Here is an 18,896-nt window from a genome sequence, read left to right as displayed (position 1 = left end):
AGCCCCTCTTCTAGAGGACCATTGCAGCCCTTTCATACAATTGAAGAACTGTTTTTGTAGCAGTTACGTGTCTTTCTGCTGGGCCACCATTGTTACTTTTCCTTTGGCTTGGAAATGGCTGCAGGGTCTTCTAGAATTCACTAGGACTTGTGATGACAAAAAGTTCAGCTGGAGCTGTTTGAAGCAGTCATGGTTGCTACCGCAGGAGCTAGAGGTGTGCATTGGTAGCGGTACTTACCATGTCGTTGCTTCAGGGCATCTGTGTAGTGTTCAAAGCAGATAGTGCTAGCAGTGGGTCAGTTCAGCTGGCTACTTGACTGAGAGTCCTTCACTCAGCCCAGCTGTCAAATAAGAGTGTAGCAGCTGTGGATAAGGGAGACTTATCACCCTGGCCAACCAACATTTTAGCTTATTTAAAGGAGAAGGACACCAGATGCCGATGGCACATGCCTGTAATCCTAGCTACGCAGCAGGCTGAGATCCAAGGATTGGTTTTGAAGCTACCCCAGCAGAAAAGTGCTTGAGGCTGGGCTAGAGGTGTGGCCAAGTGGTAGAGAGCTAGCTGTGAGCAAACAGAGAGCACAAGGCCCTGAGTTCAAGTCCTAGAACCATCATGCACTCACTCAATCAATAAATGTTAAAAGAAGTGCTAGCATAGAGAGATTCAGGGATAGTACCCAGGCCCTGAGTTCAAGCCCCAGGACTGGCGCACACACACACACAAAGAATAAAAAGAACTGCTTACAGTAAAGGCTTATCATTAACAGTGATTTATTTCTTCAGTACTGGGGTTTGAACTCAGGGCCTCATGCGTCCACTTCTGCTTTTTGCTGCCTGTTGTGGGTAGATACAGTGAACTCTTCTGTCCAGGCTGACCTGAAACCGAAGTTCTCTGGGTTTTAGCCTCCTAAATCTAGGATCGCTAGTGTGAGTCACTGGTACCTGCTTGTTTCATGAATTCACCTCTTTTAGTTTCAACTGGGAAGGTTAGTTTAGTCATGATACTCCATCTTTCTGAAGTAGAAGTGTTAATAGTTTAATTTTGAGTTAACACAATGGAGGGGTCTTTTATGGGCTTGTTCTTTTCTGTCTTTGTCTCTCTCTCTGTATGTATAGAGGATGTATACAAAGAAAGGATGTGTGTATGTGTGTGTTTGTGTGTATGTATGTATATATGTCTTTTTCTCTGTCTCTTCCCTACTATCCAAGGCCCTATACATGTTAGGTCAGCATTCTACCACCTGGTATTTTTCCTGGAGATGGAGTTTCACAGACTGTTCTGCCTGGCTGGCTTCAAACTATAGTCCTCTATGTCTCAGTCTCCTGAGTAGCTAGGATTATATGCATGATCCACTGGTGCCCATGACTCTGGTTCTTTTTTTTTTTTTTTTTTGGTCAGTCCTGGGGCTTGAGCTCTGGGCCTGGGTGCTGTCCCTGAGCCTCTCTGTGCTCAAGGCTAGCACTCTACCACTTGAGCCATAGTGCCATTTCTGGTTTTTGAGTGGTTAATTGGAGATAAGAGTCTCATGACAAGTTTTCTGCCTGGGCTTCAAACCACGATCGTCAAATCTCAGCCTCCTGAGGAGCTAGGATTACAAGTGTGAGCCACCGGTACCCAGATAAAGGAATTAATTTTCACAGCTATTGTTCTGTACCATTAGAGTCTAATAGTGACCCAGCCTTTTCTTCACTTTCAGGGACTATTTTTGCATATGGACAAACTGGAACAGGCAAAACTTTTACTATGGAAGGTGTTCGAGCTGTTCCTGAACTTAGAGGAATTATTCCCAATTCATTTGCTCACATATTTGGTCATATTGCAAAAGCGGAAGGAGACACCAGGTAAAAGAATATTTTTATTTTCTAATATCAAGAAGTATAAATGAAGGAAAACAATACAAGCATAAGCAAGCTGTTCTTATGAATACTTTGCTTATGTGCTAAAATATTTTATTTATAGATTCTTGGTTCGAGTATCATATTTGGAAATCTATAATGAAGAAGTTCGTGACCTTTTGGGCAAGGATCAGACACAGAGATTAGAGGTAAGGAAATTGAAATTGGAGTACTTTCCAAAGCAATTATGTCCTTTTTGTACCAAAGGTACTTTTAATATTTTAATAGCCTTATACACACAGCATCTTGCAAGTACAGACATATATGGGAGTAAATCACTGAAGGCATACTGCTAAGTCAGGTGATAAATGAATGGTAAATTTGGTAGATGTTCCCAGACTTTCAGCATTTTAAGATGTGAGACAAAGATGACCTTTAAAACAATATTGGACAGGAAAATGTGGTACATATACACAATGGAATTTTATGCCTCTATCAGATGTGGTACATATACACAATGGAATTTTATGCCTCTATCAGATGTGGTACATATACACAATGGAATTTTATGCCTCTATCAGATGTGGTACATATACACAATGGAATTTTATGCCTCTATCAGAAAGAATGACATTGCCCCATTCATAAGGAAATGGAAGGACTTGGAAAAAATTATACTAAGTGAAGTGAGCCAGACCCAAAGAAACATGGACTCTATGGTCTCCCTCATAGGGAATAATTAGCACAGGTTTAGGCTAGTCACAGCAGAGGATCACAACAGCCCAGTAGCCCTTATGAACACATAAGATGATGCTAAGTGAAATGAACTCCATGTTATGGAACCGACTGTTATATCACTGTTGTAATTACTTTCAACATGCGATGTGAAACGTAGCTTCTATTGTGGATGATCCTCTTGTATCCCCTTCCTGTGGTTTTACCTGCACTATCTGTGTATCTTATCTGAGTACATTGGAAACAGTGTATACTGGTATTAGAACTAGGAAAGTGAAAGGGAATACCAAAATCGAGAGACACAGGGTAAAAAAGATAAATGACTCTAAAAGCAATATTTGCAAAACTGTTTGGTGTAAATGAACTGAACAACTCATGGGGGGGAAAAGGAAAGGGGGAGGGAGGGGGGAGGGGGGAATGAGGGAGGAGGTAACAAACAGTACAAGAAATGTATCCAATGCTTAATGTATAAAACTGTAACCTCTCTGTACCTCAGTTTGACAATAAAAATTTAATTTAAAAAACAACAACATGGGAATTGCACTGTAAGTGGTAATAATATATACTTCCTAGGTTTATTGCCAACATTAACAAATTTAAAGAGTATTAAAGTCAGTGCCTGACAGATATTATACTTATTGGTAAATGTTATGTGCACTAGACAATAAAAGAATACACATGTAATTTTTTTACATACATCTCCATTTAAGCAGCAGAAGAGTCAGAAGTGGAGCTGTGGCTCAAGTGGTAGAGTGCTGTGAGCAAAAAAGCTCAGGGACAGTGTCTAGACCTTCATTTGTCATTTGTTTGTTTTCACTGTAAATTATCATTTCCATGAGTATAGGTATGTTATCTATCTGTTGCTGACCATATTGTCATAATCTTATAGAGACAGTGGATGCTCAGTAAATAACTATGGAAGAATTATGATACAAATGTGAAATCTTATGTGTGTGTATGTGTGTGTTTTTTAGGTTAAAGAAAGGCCTGATGTGGGAGTTTATATCAAAGACTTATCAGCTTATGTGGTAAATAATGCTGATGATATGGATAGAATTATGACACTAGGCCACAAAAACCGTAAGTGTAATGTCTACTTATGATTAAACATCTGTATGTTTAGTAGGCTGATTGCAAAGCAAAACTGCTATGGCACTTTGCCCCATAGAGACTGAATGCTCAGTGTTTTGAAAACCTTATCTCTTTATTTACTTTGAAGGGACATATATGAATGAAGGCTGAACAAAATGTTATTTCTTCGTAATGTCAAATTTTTAAAATGTATATTTGCTGTCTTGTTATAACAATATAGGTAACATAAAGAAAGCACTAAGTAAGTGGTGAAGTGTTTATGTTAAGTGCTTTTATAACAGTCTCCTTTAAACTTCACCATAGTCTATGAAGATATTCAAGTCCTTTGTGTGTGTGTGTGTGTGTGTGTGTGTGCGCACACGCACACACGTGTATGCACACTGGTCCTAGGGCTTGAAATCAGGGCCTGAGCACTTTTTCTGAGCCTTTTTTTTGTAATTTATTTATTAATTAAACAAAAATTTTTTGACAAGGTGTTGTGCAAAAAGGGTACAGTTACATAGTAGGGCAGTCTGTACATTTCTTGTGATATCTTACACCCTGTTTTTCTTTCCCTTCCCTAGGTCAGGTAGACATATATACAATACATAATGTACCAAGAACATATACAGTAGCCACGTGGCCTACGCCAAAGAAAATTTGCCTAGGGCTTTAAATGTAATGTCGACATTAGACAATATGTCAACAGTAGGACGTACATACATAGCTTTTGAGCTATTGTATTCCACTGAGAGGTCAATTTTTGACCTTTATATGTTGAGTAGTTGTTTGGTTTTAGTTACATAATGTTGGTCGCTGCCCCAATCCTGTGGGAAATACCATTTGACAAGCAGTTTTTGGTTTCACAGACCTGGTCTCTACTGTCTCTCGGTCAGCCATTCTTTTTTTTTTTTTTTTTTGGCCAGTCCTGGGCCTTGGACTCAGGGCCTGAGCACTGTCCCTGGCTTCTTCCTGCTCAAGGCTAGCACTCTGCCACTTGAGCCACAGCGCCGCTTCTGGCCGTTTTCTGTATATGTGGTGCTGGGGAATCGAACCTAGGGCCTCATGTATCCGAGGCAGGCACTCTTGCCACTAGGCTATATCCCCAGCCCTCCGTCACCCATTCTTAACAGTCATATATCAGGGAGATCATGCCCCTTTGTTTCCTGTGTTCTAGGCTTGTCTCGCTTTCTGAGCCTTTTGCTTAAGGCTAGCATTCTACCACTTGAGCCCAGTTTCACTTATTGCTTTTTGTTTATTAATTGGAGATATGAGTTTCACAGAATTTCCTGTTGGGGCTGGTTTGAACTGTGATGTTCATATCTCAGCCTCCTGGGTAGTCAGGAGTACAGACGTGAGCCACAGTAAAGGAGTATACACTTAGCCTGGCTAAGTCCTACTTTTTGAATGAGGAAACACTTAAAGCAACTTGTTGCCATGTACAATCTCCAGTTAACCAGCAAAAAGCCAGAAGTAGAGCTGTGGCTCAAGTAGTAGAGCGCCAGCCTTGAGTAAGTATGCTGCCTCCCTTTTGTTGACAAGAAAATCAAAGCAAAACTAAAAATCAAAATTTTTTTCCAGATGCCAGTGGCTCACACCTGTAATTCTAGGTATTCAGGAGGCTGAGATCTGAGGATCGTGGTTCAAAACCAGCCTGGGCAGGAAAGTCTGTGAAACTCTTATCTCCAACGAACCACCAGAAAACCGGAAGTGACGCTGTGCTTCAAGTGGTAGAGCACTAGCCTTAAGCTGAAGAGCTCAGGGATAGTGCCCAGACCCAGAGCTCAAGCGCCATGACCAAATAAAAAAAGTGGGCTGGGAATGTGGCTTGGTGGTAGATAGAGTGCTTGCCTAGCATGCATGAAGCCCTGGATTCGATTCCTCAGCACCACATAAACAAAGAAAAAAATATTTTTAGTTTAAAATTCTTAATCTAAAGAAATTTTGTCAATACTGGAGTCTTTCTCAGGCCTAGTACTACTGATAATTCCCATGGCTATTAGAACTTAGAGGTAAAAGTTAAGAACAGTATGTAATTATAAACCTTCTGTATATAACAATTTAAAAAAAAAATCTCAGCCCTAAAAAAAAATGTTAAGAACATGGGAAGTAAATTAAAAAAAAAGTGATTCTAGAGTTTGAACCCAGGACTTTATGTTTGCTAGGCAAGCACTCTATCACTTGAGCCACACCTTTGCTTTTAGTTGCATTGGGCATTTTTGAAATGGGTCTTGCTCCCTGCCTAAGTGCATACCTATACTGTGACTGCACCCATTTGAGACTTTGTCATATCTGGGGTATCAGGCACGTGCCACAATCACTAGTGCCTGGCTAGCATATGTCTCTTTAGAAACCTAAATTAGCTGGGCACCAGTGGCTCACGCCTACAATCCAAGTTATTCAGGAGGCTAAGATCTGAGGGTCATGGTTCAAAGCCAGCCCAGGCAGGAAAAGTCCATGAGACTCTTATACCTAATTAACCAGCAAAGAGCTGGAAGTGAAACTGTGGGTCAAGTGGTAGAGCACTTGCCTCCAGCAAACAAGCTCAGGGACAGTGCCTAGGCCCTGAGTTCGAGCCCTAGGACAAAAAAAGAAAAACAAGGCAAATATGTTCAATCATCAATAAAATGTCTAGTTATTAAGTGTATATTTTTGGGGGTTTTGGATTTGTTTTGTTTTGTGCCAATACTGGGGCTTGAACTCAGGGCCTGGGTGCTGTTCTTTACTTTTCTGCCCAAAGCTAGCACTCTGCCATTTGAGCTACTCTTCCATTTCCATCTTTTTAGTGATTATTTGGAAATAAGAGACTCAGGACTTTCCTGCATGAACTAGCTTTGAACTGTGATCCTCAGATTGCAGCCTCCTTAGTAGCTAGGATTACAAGGCGTGTGCCACTGGTGCCTAGCTTGTATGCTTCTGTTTTTGTGTGTCGTTTTGTTTTTCATTTTTAAAGAGAGGTGGTTCCACCAGGTTGTCCCAGCTAGCCTTGAACTTCTGGGCTCAGTCATCCTCTTCCTCAGAGCCTCCTTGATTGCTATTGCTAGGACTGCAGATGTTTATCACTATACTCTGCTTTGTAAATTACTTGTTACTAGACACTAACATTTGAGATTGAAGTTAAGTATTTTGTATAAAATCATGTCTCTAATATGAGGATCATTACCAATTCTTTTATTACTAGCATAAATTAAGGGAGGGATTTCATATGGCTAAATCTGCACCTGTGGTTTTATGGTTTGACCATGATCTCTGACTTTTTACTGTGAAAAAAAAAGTTAAGTATTTTAAGTATTCTGGATATTTAATGATCACTTAAGGTTCTCCGTTATAACTTTAAAGGATTCCTTTCTTTATTAAAGGTTCGGTTGGTGCAACTAATATGAATGAACACAGTTCCCGCTCCCATGCCATCTTTACCATTACTATTGAATGCAGTGAGAAGGGCGCTGATGGGAACATGCACGTGCGGATGGGCAAACTCCATCTTGTAGACCTTGCTGTAAGTCACAGGGGTACTTAAGGAAGAATGCTTTCTGGTGATCCACTTACCTCTTAAGTGAATAGAAGATAAAGTGAAGACGTGTGAGTTAGATAAGATTTGTAGGTTGTTACTCTGTTTCACTTACTTATTAGAGGCTCTTTTAAGTACATATGAAAATAATGGTCAATCTCCTTTCATTTATTCTTCTCCATTTCTTCTCTTCCTTTATTATAATTTCAAAGCAAAGTCCAGACATCACATCAGCTATCTTACTGTTAAATTACTTTTGTAAAGAATAATTGTTTTATTTTATTTTTTTGCCAGTCCTAGCCCTTGGATGCAGGGCCTGAGCACTGTCCCTGGTTTCCTTTTGCTCAAGGCTAACACTCTGCCACTTGAGCTACAGCGCCACGTCTGGCCATTTTCTATATATGTGGTACTTGGGAATCGAACCCAGGGCTTCATGTATACGAAGCAAGCACTCTTGCCGCTAGGCCATATTCCCAGCCCTGTAAAGAATATTTGTAAAGAGGCTGGGAATACGGCTTAGTGGTAGAGTGCTCGCCTTGCATGCATGAAGCCCCAGGTTCGATTCCTGAGCACCACATAAACAGAAAAGTCAGAAGTGACGCTGTTGCTCAAGTGGTAGAGTGCTAGCTTTGACGAAAAAGGAAGCTGAAGCCAGGGACAGTGGCTCAGGCCCTGAGTCCAAGCCTGAGGACTGACAAAAAAAAATAAAACAAAAAAATCTTTGTAAAGAATATTCTATTGCTGGGCATTAGTGGCTCATAACTTATAATCCTACCTAGTCACTGAACTGAGATCTGAGGACTGTGGTTTGAAACCAGCCCATGAAAGAAAGTCCATGAGACTCTGATGTCCAGTTAACCACTGAAAAGCTTGAAGTGGAGCCGCGGCTCAAATGGTAGAGCACTATCTAGCCTTGTGCAAAAAAGCTAACACAGCACCCAGGTGCTGAGTTCAAGCTCCAGGACACCCCCCCACACACCATTGTTTTTTTAATTTTTATCTCTGTTTATTGCTAGGGTTCAGAAAGACAAGCAAAAACTGGAGCTACTGGACAGCGCCTAAAGGAAGCTACAAAAATCAATCTTTCCCTTTCCACCCTGGGCAATGTGATTTCTGCTTTGGTCGATGGCAAAAGCACTCATGTGCCTTATCGTAACTCCAAATTGACTCGTCTTCTTCAGGATTCCTTAGGAGGAAACTCAAAAACAATGATGGTAAGACTTAATTCGTGGTGTGGGTAACTTCAGGCAAATTTAAGATTCTATTTTGTACCCATAATAATGTGAATATGGATTATTTTACTCTTGATGTGTGACTCTCTTTTTATAATGCAGCACTTCTTAGCCCGCAGTGGCGTCACTTAGAAACTCATGCAGCTGCCATTCTTTTCGAGAAGGCCAAATTACATTTATTTCTTCAAGCATTGTTTTGATATACTTGTAATGGTAGTATTAATTAACGGTAGTGTAAAGCAATCTGTATTTCTCATTCAACAGTGTGCAAATATTGGGCCAGCAGATTACAATTATGATGAAACTATCAGTACTTTACGGTATGCCAACCGTGCTAAGAATATTAAAAATAAAGCTAGAATTAATGAAGATCCAAAGGATGCTCTGCTTCGTCAGTTTCAGAAAGAAATAGAGGAATTGAAGAAAAAGCTTGAAGAGGGTATGTTCTTTGTGGAGTATTAATCTTAATGTCAGCTAAAAACATGTTGGTTGGGCTGGGAATATGGCCTAGTGGCAAGAGTGCTTGCCTCATATACATGAGGCCCTGGGTTCGATTCTCCAGCACCACATATATAGAAAATGGCCAGAAGTGGAGCTGTGGCTCAAGTGGCAGAGTGCTAGCCTTGAGCAAAAAGAAGCCAGGGACAGTGCTCACGCTCTGAGTCCAAGGCCCAGGACTGGCAAAAAAAAACCCAAAAAACAAAAACATGTTGGCTAACCACAAATGGTTCCTAAAAAACCCACTATTACATGTCCTTTGAGCTTCTATTATTGATAGTTAGAAGAATATCAAAATATCTGGGCTGGGGCTGTAGCTCAGTAATAGAGCACTTGTCTGGCATGTGTAAGGTCCAAGGTTCAATCTCTAGCATTGGATTAAAAAAAAGAGAGAAGAAAAAGAAACAATTCTGCAAAGTATCTTAGTTCCTACATACCTTAACATTTTTATGTTATACTAAAGATAATACAACATTGTGTATGTCATTTTTAAAAAACTGATTAAAATTGCTATCTTGATCCCCAAGACCTTTTGTAGATTTTGTTTATTGTTGTTGCCAGTCCTGGGCCTTGGACTCAGGGCCTGAGCACTGTCCCTGGCTTCTTTTTGCTCAAGGCTAGCACTCTGCCACTTGGGCCACAGCGCCCCTTCTGGCTGTTTTCTATATATGTGGTGCTGGGAAATCAAACCCAGGCCAAGCACTCTTGCCACTAGGCCATATTCCCAGCCCCCTTTTGTAGATTTTGTATGGCTACTTGTTACATAATGAATTTTTATTTGTGTGTAAGAACAAATTCTATATCATAAGTACTCAGAGAAGCAAATGACCAGAATTCTGATTTCGTGATTAATATCATATTACTATTGCTTGGGAGGTATCAGACAGTTTCAGTTAAATTTCTTCTCTACAAGTGAATTGCACTTCATGGCCTTACACACTTAAGGCCATGCAGTTCTTATGCTTTCATACTGAAATTCGAGCACGGAATCCTGTTTCGGAAATTCTTTTCTAAGGAGACAGTGCTAGCAGGCTAGAAAGGTTTGTACATCTTCATGAGCGAGAGAACTTCCCGATCATTGGCAGATGCTGAGGCCCTCCTGGCACTGCCATGCGGGGGTCCCACAGATTGGCTTTCTGATGCTAGAGCCCCTGCAAGCCAGTGAAGCAGAGGCTTTGAAATGGCACCCAAGGGCCTGTGTGGAAGCTGGTTGCATCAGCAGGATCCACAGATGCTGGTCTCTTCACAGAGGTCTGGAGGCCATGCTGGTGCAATAAACTTGAGTAAGGTTATTGTAGAAAAGCAACGAGTGAACTGCTGCTTAGATGATGAAATTCCGTGTTTTAAGTGTGACCACTAGGTGGTATTTACAGCTAGTATAAGATTCTTGATTTCTCACTTATGTTGATGTTGGCTGTGTGCCTGTATTTGCTGACTCCATTTATTTTTCACTTTTTTTTTTAAATGTGTGTGTGCAGGTCTTGGGGCTACCTGGGTGCTGTCCCTGAGTTTCTTTGTTTCTTTTGGTCAAGGACAGTGCTCTACCATTTGGCTTTTACTTCTGGCTTTTTTCAATAGTTTATTAGAGATAAGAGTCTCATGGACTTTCCTACCTAGGCTGGCTATGTACCACAATTCTCAGCTATCAGCCTCCTGAATAGTTAGGTTATAGGTGTGAGCCACCAGTGCCCAGAATGATTTGAAATTTGAAATTAAAAGTTAACTTCTTTTTAGGGACTTTAAAAATCTTTATTTTTAAATAAAGTCTCTGTGTACTTTTTATGTAGTTCTCAGGTTCGTTTATATGATGTATTTAGGAACATTTAAAAAAACATTTAAATCTGTATTCAGGACAACAAAAATCTTAATGAAGAAAATTGATTACCGGCATTTTCTCAATAGCCATTGACATGGTACAGACTAAAAAGATTGTATTAACTTTCTATCTAAGGGGAAGAAATATCAGGCTCTGATATCAGTGGATCAGAGGAAGATGAAGATGAAGAAGGTGAACTTGGAGAAGATGGAGAGAAAAGAAAAAAGAGAAGGGGTAAGTTTTGCTTCATGTTATAACTGGTAGAGAGATTCACCAGGATTGCTACTTAGTGCATGCCTTTCATATTGCCAGTTTTCCTTGTGGTAGCAACTTGAGCAGAGAATGTATGCCACGTAACTGGTTAGCTTTTCAGTGTTTTTATCTTATACTGGTTTCCAGTTGAGAAGTTGACTCAGTTGAATGAGGATTAGATGATTTAATACAATAATGAAATGTACTCTCATTCTCACCCTATCGTGGGCCATGTCTTAACAGGTATGATGAAGGCTGTTGGGGTAAAGATGTAGATAACTTGCAAAAGAGATGGACATATTGCGACGGCCTATATATCCAGCCTTTTACCCCAAGTATTTATCTCAGAACTCTCTTCCATTCATGTAGATCATTGTTTTCAAGCTGGTGCATATTTCGCTTGTCTTATCTAAATGATCTTATTGAACATAAGACCATTACTGCTTGATCAAAAACCCCAAATTAAGGAACTGTAGTGATTTGGTACATTGAAAAGATAGGAAAATCATTATTTATTGCAGGAGTTTGCAGAATACAACCTGCTGGCCAAATCCAGTACAAACCTGTTTTTATACATGAAATTAAAACTGCCATGCTTGTTTGTTTCCCTATGTCTGTGGTTGCTCTGACACAAAAGCCAAAAATACTAGCTATCCTGTTGCAGGAAACATTTGCAGACCTCTGCCTGAGAGAAATGTATCTATGTTCATACCTCATTTTTCACAGAGTACACTTGCCTTCTCAAAGGTAGTGCAGATAATTATGAAAAATAAAGTTTTAAGTAGAAAAAGTATGTCTCATTGAAAAGCAACATACTTTCCTTCTAGATCTAGTGAGACTTTGCTGCCAAACTTTAAGCTTAAATACTTGTATTTGACTGTTTGATGTATTGAGGAGAGGAAAATTGGAATTATACCATCTTGTTCACAACAAGAGACAGTTTATCAATATTACAGCATTAATTAAATTTGACTTTAAGCTTCCAAACTTTGTCCCTTTATCTTATTAAAGAGACTTAAATCTCACTAAATGAACTATTTGCTTTATTTTCTTCATTTGAACTCTCAATAATTATATTTAGTTGAGTCATAGTATTTGTCCACTATGACTCTAATTTCCCCATATAGCTTTATGAAGTGAAGAATATAGATAGATGGACTACTCTCAAGACTCTTTTTAAGGGATAGTGAGTTTTGATTCTTGAATACAAGGCTTAATTGGCAGCCAGGCACTGCTGGCTCATGCTTGTAATCCTACCTAGTTGAGAGGTTGAGCTCTGAGGATCTTGGTTCACAGACATCTGGGCAGGAAAGTCCTTGGTACTATTACCTCTGATTAACCACCAAAAAAAAAAAAAAAAGGAAAGAAAAGCTGGAAGTGGAGCTGTAACTCAGGTGGTAGAGCAGTAGCCTCGAGCAAAAAAATACTCAGGAATAGAGCCCAGGCTCTGAGTTCAAGCTCCAAGACTGATTTAAAAAAAAAAAAAAGCATGATTGTTCTTTAAAATTCCCTCTCCAGAACTGAATTTTTCTTGGTATGTGTGTTCCTTTTCTTGTCTCCTCTCTCTCTGGTTTCTGTTGGGCTCACTTCTTTGTCTTCCAGGCAGTAGCAGCAGCAGTAGTTCAGACTCCACATGCTCTGTCATAGAGAAACCTCTGGATAAGTTCTTGCCTAGTGAGTGGTAGCTCTTCAATTCTCTAACAGAGCTTGGGCTTTTCCATAATCCATGGGCTTCATTTGAGAAATGCTACACCGCTGCCTGTCACTTTGACGAATACATGTTGGACGTCCCAGTCGAATAAAGCATGTGATAACTTCCCACCCCCTTCATTGCTTCCTGTTAACCATAATTGTTGAAACATATGCTTGAGCTTATGTTTGAGACAATGGAAGAGAGATTCATGCTTCTGCAGTTGAGATAATGTGAAGAGAGTTAGTAAGCTGTATGAAAGAATAGTTCTTAAGATTCTTCTTTATTTGTGTTAAACATTTTTAATTCTGGTCAGTATAAAGGACCTTTAACAAACAGATCCTGAATGTCTAAAAGTACAAATTACATTTGTGGTACATCCGTGCCCATTATAACATGTGGTACAGTTGGAAACATTTTACATCTTGGTCTTAGCAATAGCTTAAGATCGAATGCTCCCAAAGATGTGAAGTTTCTAGCAAGGAAATAGCAATTGGGTAGTATTTTATTTCAAATTGATATTTATCCTCATTTCTGAATTACCTGATAAATTTTTTTTAAATTGCCTAAGATATGATTAGAACTTACAGTCACATGAAGAAATTTACAATCTAGATGCTCTTCAAACATAAATGATTTTTTTCTTGTAAACCTCAATTAAGTTGAAATTATTTAATTGTATTTTATTTACAGAAGAAAAGGCTGATGCTTTTTTCTTACCAGTTTGCAGCTTACTGTCTTTTAGAGCATTATCTGTATATTCACCTTCTCCAAAACTAATTTTAAAAGATCAGTTGTTTTCTCTTCTTATGGTTTTAGCTTTCTAGAGGAAGAATTTCAAGAAGATTAAAACTTTTTGTCTACTGATAATTCTTAAGCAAGTTTCTGAAACAGTTCATTTCAAAGGATGATTTGCATAATACATGAAATTGCTTTAGAGACCAGGTAGAAGTGCATTTTTGTAGACGGAAATGTGAGGAATGTCTGAGTAGGAAGCATTGTAATTCCTTTTTTCTATTTTAAAACTTAACCACTGTGAGAGTAGTTATGTGAAAATAGGCTATCAAGTCAAGAAAATGTAACTGCTGTTTGTGTATCCAGCATATAACCTTTTGTTGTCATGACCTGGATGTGTTAGTGAACAGATGGTTGTCCCGGCATGTGGTTGCTGTATGTAACTGTATGTTCATACCCTTCCTGTAAACATATGAATGGCCTTTTAGGTGTCCTTTGCTTGAATCATCACTTGTCATTTACTTCTATAGATTCATTATTATTATAATTACCCCTAACTGTCTATTAATAGGTTGAATGTAAGTTTGTTACTATACAGGTGTACTTCATTTTATATATGTAATAAATGGTCTTTTTCTGAAAAAATTGCTTATAAATAAGTTGACAAACTCAAATATATCGCAAGCCTGCTGTCCTTAAAAATGCTTTGTTAAGCTGGGTGCCAGAGGCTCATGCCTTACAATTCTAGCTACTCAGGAGGCTGGGACCTGAGGATCATGGTTTGAAGCCCGCCTGGATATGAAAGTTCATGAAACTCTTATCTCCAATTAACTACCAAAAAAGCCAGAAGTGGAGCTGTGGATCAAGTGGTAGAGCACCAGCCTTAAACAAAACAAAAAAAAAAAAGAAAAGAAAAGCTCAGGGACAGTGCCCACACCCTGAATTCAAGCCCCAGGAATGGCACTCCCCAAAAAAACAAAAACAAAACTAACATTCTTTTAAAAGTTGTTTTGTTTATCAATTAATATTTAGGGAAAATTGCTATAACTTGTTCATTCAGTTATTTCAAATTTTACTGTTGGGCTTTCTTAAAATGGTGGACACCTGTAATGGATCTTTATGTTAGAAGAAACTGAATTGGGAAACAAATTTGGAAATGAACAATGTGGATTTTGTTACTTTTAATTTACTAGTTTTTGCAATTGGCCTAATTTTCTGTTTTGCTCTCTTAGATGACTTGTCAGGTCTTAACAGATTCCCAATTCTATGTCTGCCATTAGCGTAACCACATGGTGCTGAGTTGCTCCATTTCCAGGAGTTGGGAGTCTGTGTGAGCTCGACATTGAGTTGTAATCTTAGACTAAACTAATCTTATCACCTTTGCTTAAATTATACCTCTCACTGCATTGAATATGCTTTCTTTTTATTTTTAAGTGAACTCTTTCAGTTTTGACAATAATTTGTTTTATTTCTATACTGACACCATAAAAGAATGCTATTATAGTACATTTTCTTTGTTTTGCAAAGGAAATAATGTTTTCCTTTTTTTCCCCTCCTCGTCTCTGTGCATATGCTTCCTGTCTGCGATTTGCTTACCACTTCTTATTGCAAGATCAAGCAGGTTGGTGTGATTGATTTGCACTCCACTTGGTACAATTACTTATAAAGAACTTCGCTAGCTAAGTACATTATACTTTCAAATTTTAATTTTTTTTGCAAGGTAAGTATCCATATTTTGTATTTTTAAAAAACACTTTCAACTTAAAAAATTATTTTTCAGTTCTTAAAGACTCATTAAGCCAAATTCTGGAAATACAATTATAAAGAATTTGACTTTCAAACATTTTCTTCTTTTTTTTTTTTTTTTTTTTTTTTTGCGGTTGTAGGGCTTGAACTCAGGGCCTGGGTGTTGTCCCTGAGCTCCTTGCTCAATGCTAGTGCCTATTGCCACTTTGAGCCACAGTTCCACTTCTGGTTAATTGGAGATAAGAGTCTCACAGACTTTTCTGCCTGGACTGAGATCCTCAGATCTCAGCCTCCTGAGTAGCTAGGATTATAGGCATGAGCCACCAGCACCCGGCCATTTTCCTCCATTTGTTTTGTTTTGTTTTGCCAGTCCTGGGGTTTAGACTCAGGGCCTGAGCACTGTCCCTAGCTTCTTTTTGATCAAGGCTAGCACTCTGCCAACTTGAGCCACAGCGCCACTTCTGGCCTTTTCTAAATATATGGTGCTCAGGAATTGAACCCAGGGCTTTATGTATGCAAGGCAAGCACTCTTGACACTAGGCCATATTCCTAGCCCCATTTTCCTCCATTTGTAAAGGCCACGAGTCAAGTGTCTGTTGCTTAATTCAGTTCTCACACCCCAGAAGTTACTCCCTGGCTCTCCCTTGCCAGTTACCCTCACGGTTTTACCCAACCTAGGGGAAAGGACAACCGAAGGTGTTACTAATTCTGTTTTGCTTGATTAAATACTCTGTGGCTTTTAACATGACTTCTTAGACTATATTTGTCTGAAATTTTGTGCTAAATTTTATCAGGTAGTTTTAGAAAATGAAGGATTTTTTTTTTGTTTTTGTGTTTTTTACTGATTCGTTTGATTGATATGAAGACTTTGTTTGCTTGTTTTTTTTTTTTTTGTAGTAGGTATTGAATCCAAGGGCCTTGTGCATGCTTGGCAAGTTCTGTAACCACTGAGATACATGTCCAACCTTCCCTTTTCATCTTAAAAGAACCCATAGGAAGCCAGCAATAGCAATGGTGGCTCATGCTTGTCATCCTAGCTACTCAGGAGGCTAAGACCTGAGGCTAAGCCAGCCAGGTCAGAAAAATCCGTGAGACTCTTTATCTCCAATAAACCACTTAGAAAACCAGAAGTAGTACTGTGGCTCAAATGGTAGAACACTAGCCTTGAGCTGAAGAGCTCAGAGACAGCACACCCAGGCCCAGAGTTCAAGCCCCACGACTGATCAAAAAAAGAATACATAGGAGTCAGGTGCTAGTGGCTCATGTGTGTAATCCTAGCTACTCCAGAGGTTCAGATATGAAGATCAAGGTTCAAAGCCAGCCCAGGCAGGAAATTCTATGATGTCAGACTCTTCAATTAATCATCTAAAAGCTGGAAATGAAACAACAACAAAAAAGCTCAGGGACCTGAGTTCAAGCCCAGACAATTTTTTTTTAATGCAGTCTCTTTTCTCATTTGAGAAATTTAAATCCTTTTAATGTAGAGATGGCAGATCCCTCCTGTGCTCCTTGAGTGCGGAGTTCTTCTCCCCGAATCCCAGTGTCCCTAGATGAAAGCATGCTGAGGATCCTAGCAGGCCTTCCCCCGGAGGCTAACACTTTCATCATCCCGGTGAGCAGAGGATAAAAGCAAACCAACAAACAAGTGGTTTTTAGGGATACCTTGTTTTTACATGCCCGTGTAGGAAGTTGGTATACATTTAGCTTAAAATGCTGTTTGAAGACATAATAAAGGTTTTTCAGCCTAATGAATTACTTCAACAACAGACATTGCAACTTACCCTAGCTACTTATTCATGTTTGTCTTCATGAAGATAATAATGTAGTAATACTTTTGCTTCTAAAGCATTTTGCATTGCTAATGTAATTCATAGAATAAATTAATTCATCAAGAGGCATGCATTTTTATTTTTTAAAAATTTTTAAAAAATTTTTTATTATCAAACTGTTGTACAGAGAGGTTATAGTTTCATACATTAGGCATTGGATACATTTCTTGTACTGTTGAGGCGTGCATTTTTATATTTCCACACATAAAATCTTTTTATGTTACTGCCTTTTCATGGATTTTGAAACTGTGGTTTTAGCTACTAACAAAACAGTTAAAACCCAAGGAGCCTAAAAATAGTTGTATTCATATGTTGTTCCCAGTACTTCCTCTTTCCATTAATATTCCTTTCTCATATATATATATATTTATGGATGAATGTATGTTTCAGCCTATTTTCCATTTTTCTTTCAATATTTGTAATTCAGAGATGGAAGGAAAGTCATAGCTTTTTTTAAATGCACACACTTTCTATAAGTCTAAACTTACACTTTTCTCCTTCATATTATAGCATTATTTTCATTATTGTTATTTGGCAGTACTGAGGTTGGAATTCAAAGCCTCACACTTGTTAGGCAGATGCTCTGCCTCTTGAGCTGTTCTACCAGCCTCATTTGGGAGTTGGTTATTTTTGAGGTAGAGTTGCACTTTGCATCTGGGTTGGCCCAAATTGCAATTCTTCTTCTTCTTTTTTTTTTTTTTGTGTGTGTGTGTGTGTGTGTGTGTGTAGGTCCTGGGCTTGAACTCAGGGCCTGGGTGCTGTCTCTGCGCTCCTTGTGCTCAAGGTTAGTGCTTTACCACTTGAGCCACAGCTCAGGCTGGATTGTGATTCTCCCATGTTCCTGCATGTTGCTGGGAAGACAGGCTCAAACCACCACACCCAGCCTTTGGTTGAGATGAAATATTTGAGCATTTTTTTCCCTCTTTTCTTTTCTGGCCTGGCTGGCCTTATCTCTCCCTCCCAAAGCAGCTAGGATTGTAGGCTTGAGCTACCACACTCAGCAAGAAATCGTAGTATGGATGGAAAATTCTTTCTAGGAATTCATTGGCAATAGGAATTAAATTACTTGTAGGGATTACTTTTTAGCAATGTAGTTCAGAAGGTTTAATACAAAGGACTGTGAAAAATGAACCAATACAATCACATCCTGACTCGGAATGCAATGAATCACACCATACCAAAGCATGAAATGGATCAGTGCTTTTATTTATTCTTTAGTTTGTTTCGTGGCTTATGTTTTACTGTAAAACTGTAGTTCTGTAGAAATGAAGATAATCTCTTTTAAACCCTTAAGATTTTTTATAAAATATTGTCTTAAGGAGTTTAATTGTTCCTTTTATGATTTCTGAAAGAGTATATTCATATCTATATCTCCATAATTATTTCTGTTATTTTTCTTTTTAGCAGCAGAGGTTAGATTTTTGGTGGAGATAGAATCAGTTTAAGAAGCCACTTGAGGGCTGGGAATATGGCCTAATGAGTGGCAAGAGTGCTTGCCTCGTATACATGAAGCCCTGGGTTCAATTCCCCAGCACCACATACATAGAAAGCGGCCAGAAGTGGCTCTGTGGCTCAAGTGGCAGAGTGCTAGCCTTGAGCAAAAAGAAGCCAGGGACAGTGCTCAGGCCCTGAGTCCAAGGCCTAGGACTGGCAAAAATAAATAAATAGGGGGCTGGGGATATAGCCTAGTGGCAAGAGTGCCTGCCTCGGATACACGAGGCCCTAGGTTTGATTCCCCAGCACCACATATACAGAAAACGGCCAGAAGCGGCGCTGTGGCTCAAGTGGCAGAGTGCTAGCCTTGAGCGGGAAGAAGCCAGGGACAGTGCTCAGGCCCTGAGTCCAAGGCCCAGGACTGGCCAAAAAAAAAAATAAATAAATAAAAAATAAAAATAAATAAATAAATAAATAAAAATTAAAAGAAGAAGCCACTTGACTTTGTATT

The 18,896-nt window shown here is 39.1% G+C and overlaps 1 protein-coding gene across 3 annotated transcripts in view; it reads left to right on the top strand.

Moving 5' to 3' along the window:
• Nucleotides 1-18,896, top strand: part of Kif3a (kinesin family member 3A) — a 36,035-nt gene that overhangs the window by 8,050 nt on the left and 9,089 nt on the right. The window contains exons 3-11 of one of the 3 annotated variants that reach the window (XM_048334128.1): nucleotides 1,698-1,842; nucleotides 1,961-2,045; nucleotides 3,546-3,651; nucleotides 7,002-7,141; nucleotides 8,170-8,367; nucleotides 8,650-8,824; nucleotides 10,835-10,933; nucleotides 12,554-12,625; nucleotides 14,989-14,997. In XM_048334128.1, the coding sequence (XP_048190085.1) occupies nucleotides 1,698-1,842; nucleotides 1,961-2,045; nucleotides 3,546-3,651; nucleotides 7,002-7,141; nucleotides 8,170-8,367; nucleotides 8,650-8,824; nucleotides 10,835-10,933; nucleotides 12,554-12,625; nucleotides 14,989-14,997 (1,029 nt within the window). The remainder of the gene's footprint in view (nucleotides 1-1,697; nucleotides 1,843-1,960; nucleotides 2,046-3,545; nucleotides 3,652-7,001; nucleotides 7,142-8,169; nucleotides 8,368-8,649; nucleotides 8,825-10,834; nucleotides 10,934-12,553; nucleotides 12,626-14,988; nucleotides 14,998-18,896) is intronic. The other 2 variants (XM_048334129.1, XM_048334130.1) reach the window with 2 other exon arrangements.

This window comes from Perognathus longimembris, chromosome 25 (genome assembly GCF_023159225.1).
Source record: "Perognathus longimembris pacificus isolate PPM17 chromosome 25, ASM2315922v1, whole genome shotgun sequence".
NCBI classification, from domain to species: domain Eukaryota; kingdom Metazoa; phylum Chordata; class Mammalia; order Rodentia; family Heteromyidae; genus Perognathus; species Perognathus longimembris.
The sequence above is the reverse complement of the archived record's forward strand: the minus strand, read 5'-3'. Positions and strand labels throughout refer to the sequence as shown.